This window comes from Osmia bicornis, chromosome 15, assembly GCF_907164935.1.
Source record: "Osmia bicornis bicornis chromosome 15, iOsmBic2.1, whole genome shotgun sequence".
Classification (NCBI taxonomy): Eukaryota; Metazoa; Arthropoda; class Insecta; order Hymenoptera; family Megachilidae; genus Osmia; species Osmia bicornis.
The window spans coordinates 6,720,995-6,741,485 of record NC_060230.1 but is presented as its reverse complement, the minus strand read 5'-3'; the positions used below and the strand labels follow the sequence as shown (position 1 = coordinate 6,741,485).

Sequence of the window (20,491 nt, the reverse complement as noted above, 5' to 3'; positions counted from 1 at the left end):
CACTCGAGCCACGGATGATCGATATCTGGCAACTCGGATAGTTCGAAAGTGGCCGCAAAAGTTTGCGATACTTTTCAAGCGAGGGCAATTGAGGTTCGGAATCGCGAGATACGTGTATCGCCCGCGTTTCCAAAGGACGAACGTGCAAAGCATTAATTATTTCCCTTATCCATTAACCGGTTCCGTGTTCGGTAAACTTCCGCTACCATCCGTTAACTTTTCACCGGTCCGAATCTACAGGCTGTCGTACAAGTGGTAGTACATGTAATTATACAAAGTGGCCTGAAACGCGAAATACAGTTGAACAATTTCATCCGGTAATAGGGTGAAAATTTTATTCGTTTCTTTACGGACGCGAGGTTCTTTAGAAGTCTATCCCCTTGAAAAGCTTGTTAAAGTAAAAAATATAAAGGAATATCCTGGAAAATTTCATCCCACCAGCTCTGGACGCGAGGTTCTTTAGAAGTCTATCCCCTTGAAAAGCTGGTCGCGATTAAACAGAAGGGAAAGCTACTGAAAAAGCGCGCGAGAGGCAGGAAGAAACGCAACACCGGGCAATTTGACGAGGAAATTTTCCACGACAACGACGTTCTGACCGGAATCGGATTATCCAGTGAATTTCGGACGCTAATTACAAGGCTGAGAGACGAAATTGCATCGAAGAAAGACGATGGTGCGAGATTGAAGAAGAAGAGCGTTGGTTGATTGGGCTGTGATCAAGTTTCTCGTTAGAAGTTTCGCGATACTTTCGCGATTTCTCTTACAATCTGTCTTTTACCCTTCGAATTATCATCCGTCACGCGAAGGCTGAAAGTGGATTGCTTTGAAGCAAGAGCGTTAAGTAGAAATCAAACGCGAAGGGTACATAGAATTTGCAAAGGAAAAAAGGTCTTCGCTCTCAAAGAATCGGACACTTCAGACTGCTCGAGTGTGTCTTTGAATGTTCTTTCCTCGGAGTCGAGAGTTTTCGAGCAGTTTAGCTGTTCACTGCTCTAAACAAGGTCTTGATCTTCGATCGACTTGTTCAGCCGCTTCCGCGCTCAACTTCTCTGCCATTGAAAAAGAATTTTATCCCCGTTAAATCGCGTAAGCGCGTGATACTCTAATTCTTCGTGGCTTCGCACGGTGTACTTGATATTTTAGTTGAAAGGGTAACCGCAGAGGGTTGACGATTTTTCTCTGGTTACAATTCAAAAGGCTTCTATTCTGGACGGGACAGAATTGCCGCGAAAGAGAATTAATCACAGAATTATGAATTAAAACAGGTCTTTTATTACGGGGCTGGAATAATTCCTCTGGCCCGGCAGAGTTTTTTAATAAAAGCGTAGGTTAACGGTCACGGGGTTGAAAAGACCCGTTTAGACGAGGTTCCACGGTTGGGAACAGAGAAGTCCCGGTCGGATGTACACGTTCCCATCTCGACGCGGGGGCTTCTTTGTCCCGGCAAGTTTCCTTGTGATTCTGATGAGAGACGGGGAGAATTTTAATACTTAACCACGACAAAAGGGCGTTCCTTCGTGACGTGACACATTAAACTGGCTGGTTAATAGAAAAGTAGACTCGGACAAAAATGAGGAATCTTTCCTTGAACTGGAACGATTCAGACCGTTTCATCGGTGTTTCATTTTCTAACGCTTCGGGTGAAAATAAGCAGGAGTGTCTGCTGAGAGAGGCATAAATGTTTACGCCTGCATTAGCACGGGAGAAACTGAATTTCCTATCCGAAGAGCAAATCAGGCGTTGTTTGGACACCAGGGAGGCTCCGGTGCAATCGCTCCGACACGCTCGTTGCCAAACGTTCCGGCATCCGGTTGGCCGCTCCATTTCGTACTCTAATCGCACAGAACGTGCCAACTTATTTCATGGATCGCAGCTTTCGCCGCTTGCCATCGAACCACGGGAAATTCAGCTTCTTCTCCTGTCATTTCTCGAGATTACGAAGTCAATCCCAGGGACGCGTTTACGGTCGGTTGTAAATCATCCACGTTTCACCGATTTCGGGATAATAAAGCGCGTGGTTAGAAACAAGGTGACGAGGCATAGAGACGAGGCGAGGTTTAGGGTTGAATATAACATAAATCTAGGAACGACAAGCGCGCGGAAACTCGGCCAGAGGAGGAAGGCTGGAAAGGAGGAGAGCGTGTTGTAGTAAGTCGGCCGGGGCCTCGGTTAACTGGATGCTGGATACGAGCTGGAGTACGGTAGACATAATCGGTAGAGCAGACAGAAGAGTAGGACAGACTGGAGCCAGGAATTTCAGGCGGCGAAAGTCGAAATAGCCCGGGTTCCTTGGCTGTTCGCCAGTCCCTCTGGCTGACACCGAAGAAACATCTTCCTAATTTTACATGTTTGCCTCACAATTTGACCTTCCATCCTAGATATTCTATTACCAACTGTCGCGCTACCGCTCTATTGTTTGAAATACCTTGATTGGATCGCTGAGATTCTTAAACATTTACCGGCGAAACTAGTTTAGGAGATCCCGGATGTCGTTTCATTTCGACACATATTTCCTGGCACGCACCTCTGCACAATACCAGGTTACCCAGTTATTTTTAAAATGATCAATAAAGCACCAGTCCGCAGCTACTCGTCCGTCTTCATTAACCTACTCGCGTTTGTCAATCGCGGATTTCATTTTTGCTTCGAGGAAACGGTAGAAAATTTGATGGCCCGATATTCTCGTTTAATGGTGTAATTTTACGTTCGCTCAAGTATATGGATGGCGCGAAGGAGAACGATGCGCGCGCGATTAATTGCGATTAAACACGGTAGGAAGTTTCGGTAGCACCGGATGGGAGTTCGTGCGACCGACTGTTTCCGTTTCCGTATGTGCACGGTACACATATGTCGGTGCGCAAATTACAGGGATGTGTCGCGTTCCGTGTGGACGTTCCATTTCGTAACAGGAGTATCGTTTCATTATGCTAACGAAATATCGATTATGATAATGCACGGAAGCGATTGAATCGCGTAGAATTACCATTACGACGGGCATGAAATGCGACTGCCCTTGCACTCTGTTGTTAACGTGCTTGTTTCCAAGGATTTTCGACGCTCAGAGTGAACCTTTAACGCACTCCGGTGCATTAATCCATTAATCGAGAAACGTTTCGAGCCTTCGTGCTTGGAAAATTTGTTAAATAAAATTTCCCCGTGGAAGGTCTATTCAATTTGTGAAACTCAACGCTAATGCTTTCTGTAATAAAATATTGAAAAATATATTTTTTAACGAAAATACCAGCACGATACAGGTGTTGACGTTGTTAAAACGTCTGGTTGGTAATTATTTCCTACACTGTCACCGATCAGCTGGCTCGATCTCTGTGATTAATGGTACGTTCGCGTTAAACCGCTGTACGAGTTACGAATCATTAAGGAGATCGATTCTGTTCTATTAATTGATCGCGTTGTTTAAGCCTCGTTATTCGCGTATCGTGCGTATTAAGAGAAAGGTAGCCGGTATTATTAATACACGTTGACGGGGACAATTTCTCTGGTGTCAACAGGATTAGTCGGAAGATAAATTGTAATTTAGCATATTCATATTTAATATCTTTGAATAATTATTTCGAACAGAAGGAATAATTATAGTTAATTATCAACTGGGTTAATCCTGCTGTTCTGTTTATATAAAATTTTGCATTTCACATTTCTTAGAAACTAGAGACTGCGAGAAGAATCACTTCGTTCCAACTATTCTACCTAATTTTCCACCGAGAAAAGTCTCCTTCTCTAACCAGAGGTCAAGCGATAAAGAGGGAAAATTAAGTTTGCCGGAGGCAAATTAACTTGCTTTGCAATTAAGCGTAGCTGGCGACGCATAAATCCGCAATGCGAAATCCGTTCTATTGTAAGGGGTTGGCGTAAGCCGGTTTTTCACTGCGTAAAAAACAGAGTGTGCAATATAGTCGGATACACCCTTGTTTACCGAATCACCCCTCTAACGTTTTGTCGATTCTGTTGGAAATGAACTCCTAGGTCGAACAGCGAATTGAATGGAAAACAAAGAAAGTACTTTCGGAGCAAGCAATACAATCTAAACCTAACGTAAACCTAACCCAAATTTTTCTAAGGCAATTTACTAAGAAGGTCTAAAATCTAGGCTCAAGTAATTTTGGACAAATTTTTCTATTTTCAACTTTGCTTCCACAATTTTCTAAACGCTTCCAGGTTCACGTGATTCGAGGACTCTCTTAGAATGGCGAAACGAGGAAATGAAGAAACAACGTGGTTTCGTAGTCGACGCTTAACAAATGCTATTTTAATGTACTCCATCTTGTCGCAGGAGGAGAGGTTACAATGGGCCAAGGCGTACTCCGCGATGGAGAAGCAGCAGAAGAAAATGGTCCACGAGGAAAGTCGAGCTTACACCATGATCAAGGTACGTGTAATAATTTTATTCTCGTAATTACGTCTGCTGTCGCACGGGAGATGCTGAATTGTAAGTTGAAATTAATCAAGATCCATACTCTCGTCTTCTTTTGTTCAAATTTTCCTACCCGAAAATTGGAGGAAACTTGAAATCGAAAGAAATCGAAGCTTCTTCGAGGAGGAAAGAATATGTGTGGGTTAGGTTAACGTTAGGTCTGAGATTCCGGAATGATATCAACGATATCCGGGCAGGATCGAACAGATTTTCCTAATTTTCCCCGGTATGTAAACACGATCCACGAAGAATCACGCGGTCCGTTCGGAGACGACAGGCACACTTGACCCACTTGTCAACTTGTCGAAATCTCAATCTCGATATTAACCGTGATCGCAGCGATTCGTATCGGAGAAATATGCCCGGTATGCGGGCCGATGTGATCGATGGAACGTTGGCAAGCTAATTAGGTTACCTGTACCATTGAGTAAACCCAACACCGTTGCCGAATGCTCATCGTTACCTGGTGTTATTTTAAACCGGGATCATGTTCGACCATGTAAATCCTTGGAGAATCGTGCCACGTACTGCCAGTTTCCTTCTAGTGCTTCTATTTTCATGAGAACTGTAACGAATGGTGGTGAGGATGGAATGTCGATGAGTATCGAGTGAGGATATTTCCTCTTTTCCTTGTTTCTCTTCACGATCGACTGTTTATTCGCATAAATTGCTTCGTTACTTTAATGCAGAATAATTTTAATGTAATTCAAAACCTTTCTGTAATGCAGCGACTGAATATGTAATTGAATATAAAATAAATTTGGAACACTGCGATGGATTCACCGTTTATTTCGTCACACGATGAATGCCCAAGCCACACACAGACACACACGGACGGCGCTAATAAATACACCTCACACTTTCGAATGTAATTTACACGCTATTCACCAGAAAGACAGTATTTTTCGCGGTGATGATTCAAAACATTGGCGGGATAGGTCAGGTCGATCGTATTTCTCGCTGGCTCGTCCCGAATTAAAGACACCCCGTTACACTTTTATTTCGAACAAAAGACGTATCCCGGCCCGCCGCTTCGCGCCAGGACGTCATTGTAAAAGCTGCTGTACCGTATGTTTTATTACGGTGTATATTTTTCACTACGGCGCAATAACTCTTCCGCGAATTTGTACGCCGGATCATTTTACGGGCGTCCTGTTTCGCTCGAAACTTCCTTTTCTCTCGTTTCCAACCCTCTCGTTATAACTCTTCTCCTTTCGCGGTGATCCGGAACAAGAATTCGAAACGTTTTCGAAACATTACCATTCATCCTCCTCTACGTTCGAAAGTATACATCCACCTCTAGCAACCCGAAAATGTTCATATTTCCAAGTCGAGCCGAATTGAATTATTTTTCTTCGTTACGGTGTAATCAAGCGGATTTATGTCTCAATAATAATCGTCGCTTGGGATGATCACGGAGGCGCGATTACGTCAGGGGAGCAAAGAGAAATGGCAGCACGTGATATCGTACATGGTACCATAAAACGTGTACGCAACGAAACTACGCGATCGTAAAAGGATTTTATTCCGATAGCTACTATCGACATCGATCAGACATGTATTATTACCATTTTCTTTCGAAACATCTATCTCTCGATGACTTTATGGCTTATGTCTCTTCGAATTTACCATATGTAAATTTACAGGTTGTTTCGGATTCAGAATTTTATCACGAAATAGACGTCGTTCAAAGGAATTTAGTCTACTTTGGCAAGAAGCCATTCGATGTAACGATGGGACTATTAACATGACCAAACATCGTTCACGAATTCGACGTTATCAATGAACCGTGTTACGGGCAAAGTTCGAGGAAGAAGTTGGCCAAGTTGCAGCCGTATCTAACATTGTATCATAACTGTCAGACGGTACAACACTTTTAGCTTAAAATTAATTCTCATTGCGAAACGCCAGCGACACAGTGATTTGCTAAGATCGCTTCCGTTCGAGTGCGGTTACCTTGGAACGTAGGACCAAGGCACAATGCCAAATGATGGCAATAACCAGGGGAATTATGCCTCTGCTCGAGGTAACTTCCCAAATTTTCACGTCACTATAACGATAAAATTTTTATCATCCGAAAAGGCAAACTGTAATAGTCAGAAAAATAAAAAATTTCCATAGAATCAATGGCTAAATGGTAACTAAACTAACGTTTTTTTAAACCACCCCAATATAATTGCAAATTATAATTTGTAACCAACGATCCATACAACAAGTACGTTGAATTAAATCGAGCACAATGGAATATTTTCCTTTCAACTTTAACCTTCAATTTATCAAAGAAAATGAAAAGTCGAGCGAGCCGAAATGAAAACATCTCGGATATTACCGCATTTTATTACTTATTCTGAAGGAAGGAATCGTTAAGGGAGTTACGTTGCCTTGAAAATTGTAAAGATGTAAGTAATGGAAAAATCGTAAAGGGAGAAGCAACGAGACACAGCAAAGGCTCGTTCGGTTTTCGGTTCCTGCGTTCGGGAAATCTTTTTCCACCGGCTGCTTTGATGTATCGATTGTACACGCGATCTGTATCGATGAAGCATCCAGAGATGCAGCCAAGTGTCCCAAATACTCGGCTCGATTCATTGGTCCGCGATACGACAACTATCCAGAAATAACGGGCTATCGTCGAAGTTATCGGTAAAGAAGAATTCGAGAAACATTTTCAGAGGAGGCATAAAATTGTTGGAGTTGAAAATCGAATCACTTTCGACAGTCGTTTCGAAAAATGACAAATTATACCCGAGGTATACACGATACTGTTATCGTAGAAGCAGTCCGAATAAATTTCATTTTGAAGAATTTCGAAATTGCTTCCGGACGTATGCATAATTCAAACACCGTTTACTTTGAACGTTGACCAGTCGAAAGCTCTTTCGCGTAGCGAAGCGTAATCAAGCTCAACAATCTGACCCATAAATAACCTACGGAGAATTCAGTACGTTTCATCGATTCGCTTATCTAATTCCGTAATCATCGGGTAAACAAGCACATAAATTTTCAGAAACGAGTTACATCGCTAACCGTACGGACAAGTGGCTTTCCCGAGAACGTCCGTTATCTCGCGACAGAAACCCGCGCAGACGTAACCTGCACGATATTTCGTGTCCCGGTTTCGCGAGCGCAGATCGTTCATTTAGATACAAGGTTCGATTAAATTTAATAAATGCCCCGTTTGAATTCCGACCAGACCGTACCGCTATTGATACTAACCCGCGTGATGAATATTAATATTGCGCTCCGTGACTCGGGTATATGCATTTTCTAAAATTGCTTATAAAAATTTCAGCCTCCGTCTCATTTCAGTCGTTTCAAGATAACACTAAGAGAGATAAAAGCATTGGGATAAAGACGTCAGCGAAGAAGTCATTACTGTGTAATGATTCTACTTTGTTTCACGTCGAGTCTTCACCAAACGATCCTTCTAGCTGATCTACCCCGACTTCCTATCTTTTAGAAGATACCACAAACTAGAATGCCTACCGGGATCCTGGCATTTTGCTTTCGCTCGAAAAACTCCCCGATATCCGTCGGATTAAAAGCTCTCTTCTCGTTCTCTATGAATCTACGCAAGCAGTTTTTCCTCTGATTTATCGCTGAAAATCCGCCCCGTTGTTTGTGACTCCTGTCCCTTTTCAACGAGTAACGTTCATTGTAGTTAGATTCTTCAAACAAAGTTGACTCGGTCGTTCATTTTAGTAGAGCGAAATCTTGTAAACTTTTCATAAATTCACCGCAGCGATTGTAATGAGAATTTATTGTAATATTTGAAAAGAGATTCGTATAAGAAACGAGGTATCACGAGGGGAAGCATTTGCGCGTTGAAATTATTAAAGAGTCGAGATAGGATGGTAGCGTATTAGGTGTCGAAATCAAGGGAACCAGGCCAACGAGAGAAGCCTCGAGGAAGTCATTAATTTAAAATTCAATTCGATTCCCATGTTCGTCCCCGGCGACGTACGGTGAGGCACGAAGAAATCGTGCATGGGTTAAAGGCCCAAGGGAGGGACGCAGGTGACGACGTCTGCGCGATCGTTCAAACGGCCCTGCAATTTAGCCGAATTTCGATCGTTAATTAGAGTGGTGCTGACGTAACCGCGGAACATGTGCCAGAAACGAACGCGGCTGGAGAATAAATCGAGAATGAATCATTCTGAACGGTACGAGTCCAGAACAGACGCAACTCCTCTGCCCGATTCAAACTTAATCTTCTCCAACAGTGAAATAGATGATGCTTGATGGCACTTCTAGAGTTTCATAAAGAATCATCAAACAGTAACTGTGATCTCTCAGGAAGTTCCTGAAATTCGCCCAGACCCGTGAGGTTAATAACCCGAGTCATCGAGAAGGAATCCGAGCTGATACTCGAACCCTTCATCGTCCGCGTCTCCATCGGCGGTAACGCGGCCATTATTAACGGTTCGTCGAATTAAAAGGAGCACCAGAGGCGATGGGCATCGTTATCAAAGTCGTTAGCGTCGCACAAAGCGGTGGATTTCATTTCCTCTTCCTTCTGTCGTGTCGTCGCGTACAGAGTCGTCCCCAACCCTTTGCTCCTCAGCCTCGACGACGCTGGTCGCTCAATCGTTCTCGCAAAAAAAAAAAAAATAACGCGACCCAATTTTCCAACTTTCCACAGGGATCGACGCCATTGATTCCGCGAACGTGGCAGCGACCGAATCGTCCTCGAAAGACTGTCCGTCCGTTCTCGAGTGGTTCTTCAACCCCGTTCCCCTATTCGAAGGGTAAATAAATGAAGTCGTGGCTCTGTCGGAGCGGCTCGAATGGTATGGTAACTAAAGCAATATCCGCCGGCTCGTAGTTTTATTCGCGGGAAACGGCCGGGGAATTGAAAACGGCCGGGAAGAATCCGAAACGAGGAAAAAGCAAGATGCTGTTAGAAAAGACGAGGATAAGGAAAAAGAAACCTCTGACTCTCGATTGCGAAGAATTGCCGACACAAAGTACACTCTGCAAACCCACATAGATTCGATCGAATCAAGCAAAGATGCATAATGTATGCGATTTAAAACGCTATCCGGCGCGAGTCACGTTGAAGCGCAACCCTCTAGAATTTTTTTCAAACCCCATCTCGTTAAACGCAACCAGAGGACCCGTACATTAACGAGACGCGTTACGCGATTCGTTTAATAAACGTGGCACGTTGGACGAGGCTGAATTAATAAGGTGAATCCGATTACTCCCTCCAACGTCAGTTTATTTGCGCCAGTTACAGCTTAACAGCTTATCTTCGTCCGGGAGGACGGGGGCCGGTAAGGGGGTTGCGTAGAAAAGGTAAAACGTTGGCATTTTATTCGGCGTGGTAGCGTATAAAATGGAGGCTACGGATATAAAACGTAGAATTTATTAAATCCATGGTCGAGCATCGCCACGAAAACAAAGCGGTGGGTGCCGCGTGGTTTGCCTGCTAGTCGTTTTCAGGAATTAACCAAAGCGGAGCGTGTTACGCGGGAACGTCGAGCCGACGTAATTAACGAGCGAAACAAACGGGAACCGGAGGAAAATCGTGTCGGCTGATTTTCATGAACTCCTACGCTAGATTGGCTGCGGACCTTTGGAAACCGATAGACAAAACTGCTTTTCTTCGATAAAAATCATGAAATGATCATGAAATACCCTGAATTGCCGCCTGTCCAACAATTAACGAAATCAAAACGACGTATTTCCATTGGAAATTTTAATTCAGAAATGAAACAAACTAAATCCGCGGTCTCGATGAGCACAAGTTCAAAACTGCCGACGAAGATGAGGAGTTCTGTTTCTATTCTTCAGGGAACGGGTCAGAACTTCCGTCGGGGATGAGAGGAAAAAAAAACTGCTCGATAGTCGTGTCGTTACGCCGCATACACGAACATCTCGGGAAGAGTTCATCCGGCAGTGGTGCCAATTCCCTGGGGGTCTGGCTAAAGCCTTCCTCGAGAACTTCCGTCGAAAAGTATGCCAAAGATAGGACCAAGGAGAATTCACGATCTTGAATAGCCTTATCGCAACGGGTTCGATCGGTTTCCCTCTTTTTTCTCCCATTGTTTCTACGTCTGGTAGACGCCGGAAGCGTCCATCGATCTATTTCGAAATTATTTACGCAACACCGATTTCACCATCCTCGGTACAAGTTTGAAAGTTCGATCGTCGCTATCGCGGGAAAGTACAATAATAAATGTCGCCTCTCGAGTAGCCTCGGGCTTTCATTCTTCAGAGACGATCGTAGTTTGATACTTTGCATTCGTACGTTCTCCGTTACCGTAAGTTTCCTTTCACAACGTTCTACGCTTGACTTTCGACAAACTTTCGAGTAAATATTATAAAATGATTTGGAATTGGCTAACGATAAGTAGTCACTCTGTTTACAGAATAAAATGCAGGAGCAGAGATCGCGAAGGATTCAGAAAATCGTCGATGGTTTCCTGCCGAGGACGATGGATCCGAAGGACCGGACGTCGGAGATCGATCTATTGTTACAATTCTGTCTATCCCTCAGCAAGGTAAGATTTCAACGTGATCCCGCCAAAAATACCATTTCATTTCTCCAATGAACCATTCCATTCGCTGAAAAAATAATATATTTTTTGATCTTCAATGAAACGAAGAAGATCTTTGAAAGGAAAAAAGAAAAGGACAATCTTGGATCGAATCGAAATTTCTTTCTTGAAACTTTTTCCCATTTCCTGATACGAGCAACGTCACATTCTACCCATTCACACCGACCGACCTCTGACCCTTATTCAATAACGTTTCGTTCACGTGTCAGATCTACCCGAAGCACAAGGACCTGTATAACTGGGTGGACGTCGATCAGAGGGTGTACGTTCCTTTCAACATGTCCTATCTACAGGAGAGCTTCGGTTATGTGAGTAGAGGTTAATGAGGAACGCGATTAACCGGCTAAGGCAAAAGGAAAATGATTTGCTACGTTCCTGGGTTAGATAAGGTGGGGGACGCTGCTGAACGCCACCATGGGCGCAACCACTGCCGATCTTTACAATCACAGCCGCAATCGGGATCGATCCTCTTTCGATGATCAATTGATCTACGTTTACGTAACCGCTCCTCGTTACTTTCGCAGCCTCGGTAAACTGCTGAATCGTTTCTCCAGAAGGTAAGCTTCGTAGTTACTCCGTCCTTTGATGAACATCCATCGAGAAATTCGTGAGCAACGTTCTAAATGATAAAAAATCGTGTTTCATAAGCGAAGGAAATTTCGATAAATTTCCGAGGCCTTTCATTTTCGCGCTTTTGATAAGAATGGATTTAACTTCGGTCCCTGAAAGGCCAGCAAATAATTTATTGCGGTCACGAGACACGAAAAGGTACAACCGCCTAACTCGGCCCGAGCCCTATCTTCCATAGAACGATGAATTCGATTCTTCCTCGTTCTTCCGCAACATTAAGCCCCGAATTTACGGAATATTAAAGGCCGCGATGTTTAAACGAACGCTTTCGCGTCGGAAAATAGAGGAAACAAAGGAAAGTCTTTCTTCCTCCGTCGATTTTTATCGCGTCTTAAATTTTTCGGTCATTAAAACAAGCTGTTACCGTTAAGTGCGTTGCAACATTTGCTATATGATGGAAGTAAAAAATTGACGTCGTTATTATAGTGGCTAGAGGCTCGTTTATTAGTCGAACGACCGGCGTAATATTAAAAATAACGACGCATTGCGATAACTGTCGTTATATCGGAAATTTTTTTACGATCGCTAGTTTTTATGAAACTACCTCTAATATTGGGTGTTGTTGATAATTTAAAAAGAAATTAAAACTCGACGGAAAAATTTCTATTTTCTACTGATTTGAAAATGTCGTCGATCGCTCAAAGTGAATAATTTGCAATTGGATGATCGTACGGTCAGTATTCGTGGTTTCCGGTCGCGAGAGACTACCGGGTTCGATAACAATACTTCCTCTGGCGCCTAACGAATACAGCCGAAAGCGACGTAAATAAATTCTTCTGGTTAGGTGACTGCATCTCATTGCATTAATATTCATTCAGTGTTGCCATTCGCGATTCGACCAACCGATACTTTGTTCCCGGGAGCAAACCAGCCGCCAACTTCCTGAACAACGGTCTCGAATTATCGAGGAGATATTTCAGCAAAAATGCAGTGGGAATTAACGAGGTGCCTCGATACATCAGTGGCTTTAACACTGTTATCTTTTGAAGAAATATTGCTAATGAAAAGTTCGATAACAGGAAATTAATCACGCCTGTACGGTTCGCGATTGTACATATAATCCCATTGTGTGGTTACTATAATTATCGAAAACCCTGGAAAATTCGTGGGATCGGTAGGCCGGATTGAGCGAAAATTGGGAAACGATAATATTCAGGGAATATTTGTTTGCTCAATAACCGAAGTAAACCGTGCTGGAACGTGAGCGAAACAGTAATTAAGCCGTCTTTTGATTACTCAATTAGCCGAGTCATTTATCTTTCGTTTAAAGAACACAATGGAAATATACAAACCAGTTTGAAAGTATCGGAATTGCATTGAAAAAAATTGCATCCGATGCACCGATGCATTAAACTGCATCATCTTGACATATTATTGACTATTTGATGGGTACCCAGATATCCAAGTAAATTTTCGCTAATTACGTATCTCATTAATCAAAAAGCTTCAATTAGCACAGTCTGAGGTTTTGAGGAAGCAAATTGATATTCAGGGTAACTTTTCGGACATCGATCACCGAATCGTACCGATTACATTAAACAAACTTCTCAGCACGGTTAGTTGAATACCATGAGGCAGATTGCGCGTTGCGGTCGGGAATGTCGCAGACACTGACAGGGAAGCAAGAAAATTTGCATAACACATAGACGCGTTGAAATCGTGCAAGCTAAACGACGACGTTACGTCTGTTCTATATGTACTGATTCGCTTAAATTTACCGAAACTCCCGATGCTTGGCTTCCTGCAGTTTGTTGCTACAAATTATTTAATCCGGACCGAAAGCAATCGGGAATCGTGTTCCTTTAATCATTCGATTCGTTGATCAATTAACGCGTTCGTCCGTGAAACATTCGTTACGATTGCCACGAACAGCGATACCAGTGAAAAGAAATCCTTTGACCGAGATAATTTGTTGAGTTAACACTATTAATTTCGCTTTGAATCGAGTCCAGACTCAAGAAAATAGAGGAAATTTGAGGAAAAGCTACTTCCTGAAGACAAGGCTCATGCTTAGATAGCTTAACTCGGGTTATTCGGTCGTCGAACACGAGGAATGTAGTCTTTCCAGGAAATCCAAGGTGAAATTCTTCGGTCGTGGAGCTTCCGTTCGAAGCAACAGATTCCTGAACGCGTTGCGATGTCGGGTTAGGCGATCATTTTTTTAAATTTTCAGTTCGCGTTTCCGTAACACACTTCCAGGTGGAGGTATCGCGTATGTCGTATTCAATGCTGATATTTTTCGTCATAGAATTTCACTTTACCAGAACCGTGTTATATAGGCGGTGTACAATCAATACCGTACGTATTCAGAGAGGAAAGGGTTAAAGGAGTACGGGATGGTAAATCGAGGAATACGAGTGGAGTAACCGCGGAATTATCGAGTTCGTAGCCAGTTAAGCCTAATATCAGCAAAACGAATTGATAGCGTTGCAAACATTCGGGATTCCGAAACGCCACTCTTGCAAGCGCACGCTCGTTGCTCGCTATTATCTCTGCTAGACAGACAGACGGAAACCGGAGGGATGAATGCATCCAGCCATCGCGATAATTACTGCCGAAGGTATTCCTTGCCGCGAGAATGAGACGGCGGTATCCTGCCGCCAATTTGTACCCGACCATGTATCGTACTTAATGCCAGCAGTTGTTTCGCTCTGGAGAAGCAAGAAGGCAGAATCGTTCGAATTAATCTCATTTCACTACGAATCACCATCAATTCTACAATTTACATTCGAAACCTTTCTATTCATCAGTGTTGTAACGTTTCAACGCTTTTTCGTTCGAATTAAACGATGGTACGAGCAGGAGATAGAGGCAGGAATTGAGTTTCGACAGCCGGTAGGGGATGAAATTTCTCGACGTAGGTTAATGGACGAATTAGGCAGCGATTTACGACGCGTACCATGCTGGTTGCTGGCATTAAAATTGATGCCGGTACTACATTTATTAGCTAGCTCACCGTCCACGCTGCGTACGAACTTCTACCCTCGTAAATGTTACACAAGACGATGATGCTATTCCCCGTGCTAACCACCCCAACCAGCGTTAATGCACTGTTTAATTTTCATTGTGTTCGCGCTTTCTATATTACAACATCGGGAATGTGTTTCACCGAGGGGGTGCCAATTTTAATACCTTCACCGCTGAGAGGGTTAACAATAACTGACGTCTCGAATTTAACGCAATAATAAGTACAATATTAATTATCAAAATTTCTGTGAAACAGCCTCGAAGCGTGAGTAGTACCGCAAAAAATCGATAACGTTAATTCATTATGCTTTCGAGGCCAGCTGTTCATTATTATAGCCCCGGGGGCCATTATCTTTCCAATAAAGTATATATTCGCTAGCTTTATTCGTTGTGCTCCTTCTGAATAGCAGTGTGAAAGTTATAACCCTCGAAACTGTGCTACCTACTTCCCTCGAACGAACGGTATTCAAATCTTCTTTCGGAAGATCTAAAATTCTATTCTGTTTCATTGCTCGTCTTGAAACACGTTGCGTATTCATTCGAACAGTCTGGCTACGAAGAATACTTACAAATATATCTTGTTACGAAGGATTATTCACAACGGATTGTTGCTACTGTACGCGGTGGACACGCTCCATGACATCGTGAACGTGACCGCCAGCAAGGATTGGGAACTTTCGTGCTTCAAATTGACGAAGGACGTGTTCAGTGAAATCGTTGGTGCTCTATACGTTCGTCAATACACCCCTCAATATTTAGAGACTCTAGCCAATAGGGTAAGGAAGAGAAGAATGATCAAAATTATCATTCATCCGAAGAGTCATCGATCTATCACCTATGCTAATGATATGCATCAAAGATGAACAGTTGGAGCAATGTCTTGAAATTGTAATTCAAACAAATAAGGGTAGTGTCTTATTTCAGATCCTTAATCCTTTCTCTGCGACAAAGTTTGCTGCCAGCATGCTGGTAGAAAGCTTCGCGTTGATGTGAAATATTCTAATTAGCATTGAATTTTTAGCACCCTTTATTCATAGAGGAATAAACATCATTTATGTTGCTTAAACCAGAATTCTGATATAGGACATTGCTCCAAGCGATTGCCCTGAAGTTCACCACTGTTCTATGCACTCTTGTAACTTAATAATGCACAAACTCAACTCTTGTAGTACACAGTAATAAGTACATTGTACAATATTGCGACTCGAACGCAACCTACAGTAATAGCACCCTTTATTTAAGATATCCTTTCAGTCATCATTTCAGTTTGAAATGCAATGACTATCAGTGAAGACATTAGTGATCTTTATCGTGTTAATCTGCTGACAGAGAGTAAACGAAGAAAATTATCTTTGAAATAGGTGGGAGGGCTGTTCGAACGAGTGAAGGAAACGGTAGCCGAGCGTGTCCTGGTGAAATCCTGGCTAGACGAGGAGACGAGGACACAGGCGTTGTTGAAGCTGAACTCATTGCGGGGAAGATTTCACGTTTGGCCTGGTTTTTACAACGAGACCCTGTTGGCCCGTGAAATGGCCGAGGTGATGCCTTTCTCCATGCTCCCTTACACCTGACATGCTTCAGTTTTTCCCCGTTGAACACTGCTAACAACAATTTCTCTAGAATGTCCAGTTAGATTAAGAAACGCGTGTGAAAATGATTTCTCTGTTCTGTAATCAAACACCTGGAAGACCATAAACACTTTTCCACGCTTTTCGTGACCGAGTGTCGTTTGCGGCAGGTGGAGATCGATCCGGAGGATTTCTTCCGCAGCGTGTTGATGAGGTTCCGACAGATTCGCACGGTGGATGACAAGGTTCTACGGAGGAACGTGACGGAAAAGTAAGCGACACAAATAAACGAAATTTGAGAAAATTGTGTAGGAGTTTAAGTGGAGGGGGAGAGAAGGGTTTCGTCTCCCCGGACGCCTTTAGTTCGGGCCGGGGACCGCTAGGTGACGGCGAGATGACAGTATTCTCGCTAGCGGTCGCCCGGCATGCAGTTCAAATATATAAAAGTTCTGTTAACAGCCCCACTGACGAGTCTGACAGACGATCCCGAGACGAAAACGCCTTTTTCTCCCCTCTCCTACAATTGCATTTTCTTTTTTCAGGCGTCGACATCCCTACAGCGTGAATGCTTATTACGAATCTTCTACGAACACAATCGGTAAGAATATTTCTTCCGCGTTTCACTTCATTCGCCGAGCATTTGTCAATTTCTTTTTAGGCATTCCATTAGCGATGATGGTGGCATGGGCATGGTCCTGGGACAGTGGCCCAGCCTACGCAGCACACGCGACACTCGGATCAGTGATCGGCCACGAGATTCTACACGCTTTCGATCTTCATCGACGTCGACTGCCACTAGATCCCGATTTGAACGTCGATCAATGGCTCTGGATCACGCCAGAATCTTGGAAGAGACTGGAAGCGAGGATCGAGTGTGTCGCGAGGCTATACGCGAGGAGTTTCTGGAGGAAGGTTCAATTTTATGGAAACGACGTTGCTGTACAGGTAGAAAATATTTTCTATCCTAATCGAAAAGTTCAGCTATCGATATTCGAATAAATAATTGTTCGTAGTTCGATTGGAACGTAACGAGGAACGAGAACGTCGCTGACATCGGAGCCTTGCAAATTTCTTATAAAACCTGGCACGCTCTGACGAACGGGAAGGATCGGACTCTTCCTGGATTCGAAGGACTTCGACCGAGTCAGCTTTTTTTTATAAGCGCCGCCCAGGTAAATTCTACTTCTCTGATTAATTCTTTCAATTTTGATAAAGAAAATTTTGAATAATTCTGACATCTTAGACATACTGTTCTAATATGACTGCCGAGGCCTACATTCTCTCCGTTGAACTCGATTATCACACGCCTCAGCCTGAAAGGTACGTTGCTTTTGTACTAAACGAAAAATCGATGATTTTTAACAAATTTTTAATTTTTCATCTGTAGGGTCAACGGGATTATGATGAATTCCCAGGCGTTCGCGGACGCGTTCCGTTGCCCGATCGGAACGAAAATGAACCCCCCGAACAAGTGCACCACTTGGTGATGATCGGTTCACCGAAAACGTCAGACTTCATTCGCATCAATATTCTCGATCCCTGGGATTCGACTCGGAAAACGGCGTGTTGCAGTTAGTGACGGCCCGAGCGACAAGGGTTGCTTAGTTTTGTCAACGATTTTCGAGCGATCCTGCGTCGGAGAAAATCGATTCAACTACCATCCTCTAGTACGCACACCTGCATCTAACATTTCTACGCGAAAAATTGCATTTTCAATAATTTTATTTTGTTTTCCAGAGATTCTGTTAGAACCGGGAGGGGAAAGATCGTCGAATCGATATTCGATCGTCGATTACGAAGGATCGATCGATAGATAAGCTTTTTCAGAGTCTACGATAACGAGTGAATTCGTTCGAATTCGTTAACGTTAATATCTCTCCCTACGACGCCTTTTAGAGGTCCTTAGAATACTTATCATAGTGAAAGCAATAAAATTATACGAGAGAACAGACGAGTGAGTGATACAAGCAAAAGAAAATTAAAAAAAAAAAAGAAAATAAGAAAAAAAACGTACACGTACATGTAAGCAGATTATAATGCGCTTCGATCGTTCAGTTTGCAAAGGAATCGGTAGATATCAGTAAGCTTGATGAGGGAATTAGCGATCGACGTTGTTTCTTTAGCGGAACGAGCATTACTGATAGACAGAGATGATTGTATCGTGCTCGAGCACCGAATAAATCGAGATTAGAATCGAACGAATTGGTTCTTCGATAGGAAGAAGATTCGAAACAATCAACTTCAATCTTAGGACAAAGAGTTTGCGTATTTTTCTTGGATACTCGACGATTTCTAGCCTTTTGCACTATAAACTCACCGCTTCGAAGACACTATTTTTACTATTTTAATCTTTCTCTATTGTAATTGAACGATATAACATAATAAAATTGACATTTTCATCAAATATAAAAGCCAATTGTGACAATATTGAAAATAATAACAGGATGAATTTGAATATTAATTTCACTGAAGTTCATCTTTAAATATTAACAACTTCAAATAACCGCAAGCAATAATATTACATATTTGTATTTTATATCGAAAGATATAAAATAATTACAGTGCAAAGAGCTAGAGTTTCTCCAACAACGAATGATTGAAGCTGGTTCAAAGATTCGTCATTTGAAATTGTTCGTAAAGACGGTTAATTAAATCTTTCTCGGGTTGACAAAACGCGATTTGTAAGCACTCACGAAGCGAATCGTTTAGTTTCTCGCGCACCGATTGTCTTCGCTCTTATTAGTCTGTAAAGATTGTAAAGATTGTAAATAACGGGTTCCCGCCCTTCTCTCTCTTCACCCTAACTTTCTTCAGTTTAGTTTAGTTAACTGAAAAAAAGTACTGTGGGATCGAAACCGTCACAACATTATTCCTTTTTGTCATTGATGATCAGAATTTCGAATAACAAATTAAAAAATGAAATTGAACAATGAATTGTCTATTTTTAATTACTTGGTAGTCGATCTATTAACCTTAGAAAGATTAAGGAGATTGATCGACCCCACTAATTAATAAAGAAAATTACCAAAAAATTATTTATCGAGCGGTCACGTGCAAAGCTTTGTCTCTCTAGGCTTAAACTGGCTACACTAAAGAAGAATCGAAAATGTTTGATTTCCAACGTTATCGCGAACTCCCGCAGTACCGTACTCAACCATTCCGTGTGTTGGCAAGCATGGTTCATTGCTCCGTGTTGATTCAACGGGGGGTTGTTTTAGAGAGCAAATTAATTAACTCTCGTGCTTTCATTCACCTGCATTTCGCTCAGTTTTCCTTCGTACGAACACGAATTTCGATTGAAGCTTCGCTTTTATTCGTGACACCGTTTCGCCTCGGTTCTCGATGGAAAATCGGCTTTCAGTTTTTGATCTCCAATCGATCTCGACGAGCAGCTCACTACTTTTTTTTAACAATTAACTTCTTCCAACCCTATGCTAATGTTGGAAGAGTTAATTATTATCGTTGCTTCAAGACACGATAGTTTGGGAATAGTTATTAAATTTTCAACGATTCTTTTGCGATTGAAAAGTATTTTAAAGTATCATGCGCCGCGTGGGTCATTGATGGCTCAAGAAATGCGTTCGTATATTTTCTTTGTTTGTACTACAAAATACACGTTCCCTTTATTAAACGTTCCTTGCACAAATATTCACGTTTGCAACGCTGTTCCACCTATTTCCCGTCGAGCTTGTATAAAATTCAGTGAAACAGATCAGTGCGCTGTTCGTCGCGACGCTCGTGATTCCCTTTGGTCGTCGAACGGAGACGTTGGTTCGCAACTTGGATCGGCAGCTACCGATCGTGTTGCAAAAATCAAATTTCCGCGAACCGCAGAAATTTCATCGTCGTGAGCCGACGACTAGCGAAGGTTGTTACAATTTTAGTGCGTTTACGCAAGAATCGCGATCTGTGATATTCTTAAGCAGTACTTAAGCAACTCGAGGATCCCTTCCTTCTGTTCATTCTCGATGGTTAATTAAAAAATGAAAATTATAAATTCTGATTTGATTGATTAAATATATTCGATGGATCTTATAGATCATCGAGGATGACACTTGGACGATCCTCGTCGAATCGAAAGCATAAAGTCACGTTATTTAAACACCGTTGTAAATGTAAATGGCTGATAACTCATATGGCAAATAAATATGATTTATATACAAAATCCACTTCCTCAGATCTCTATTTCTACGTTTGAAAGTGTTACCCCTTGAAGATAGAAGACAATATCGTTGATCCTATCGATCATTCATAGACGGAAAACAGTCGAGTATCTCGACGTTCCTCTGCTTCTAACCCCTGCGTGAAATGCAACAGCAAATCAGATCAACTGTATA

General features: G+C 42.5%; 1 protein-coding gene across 1 annotated transcript in view; it reads left to right on the top strand.

Annotated features, from left to right (window-relative positions):
- The window catches only part of LOC114877299 (neprilysin-1), a 48,396-nt gene extending 28,108 nt beyond the window's left edge, over positions 1–20,288 (top strand). The window contains exons 7-19 of the mRNA XM_029189689.2: positions 4,289–4,384; positions 10,801–10,932; positions 11,199–11,297; positions 11,374–11,546; positions 15,176–15,362; positions 15,948–16,124; positions 16,325–16,425; positions 16,697–16,752; positions 16,813–17,099; positions 17,168–17,326; positions 17,398–17,474; positions 17,542–17,821; positions 17,892–20,288. Coding sequence (XP_029045522.2) covers positions 4,289–4,384; positions 10,801–10,932; positions 11,199–11,297; positions 11,374–11,546; positions 15,176–15,362; positions 15,948–16,124; positions 16,325–16,425; positions 16,697–16,752; positions 16,813–17,099; positions 17,168–17,326; positions 17,398–17,474; positions 17,542–17,641 — 1,644 coding nt within the window. The 3' untranslated portion in view covers positions 17,642–17,821; positions 17,892–20,288. The remainder of the gene's footprint in view (positions 1–4,288; positions 4,385–10,800; positions 10,933–11,198; positions 11,298–11,373; positions 11,547–15,175; positions 15,363–15,947; positions 16,125–16,324; positions 16,426–16,696; positions 16,753–16,812; positions 17,100–17,167; positions 17,327–17,397; positions 17,475–17,541; positions 17,822–17,891) is intronic.
- Positions 20,289–20,491: the final 203 nt, after the last annotated feature.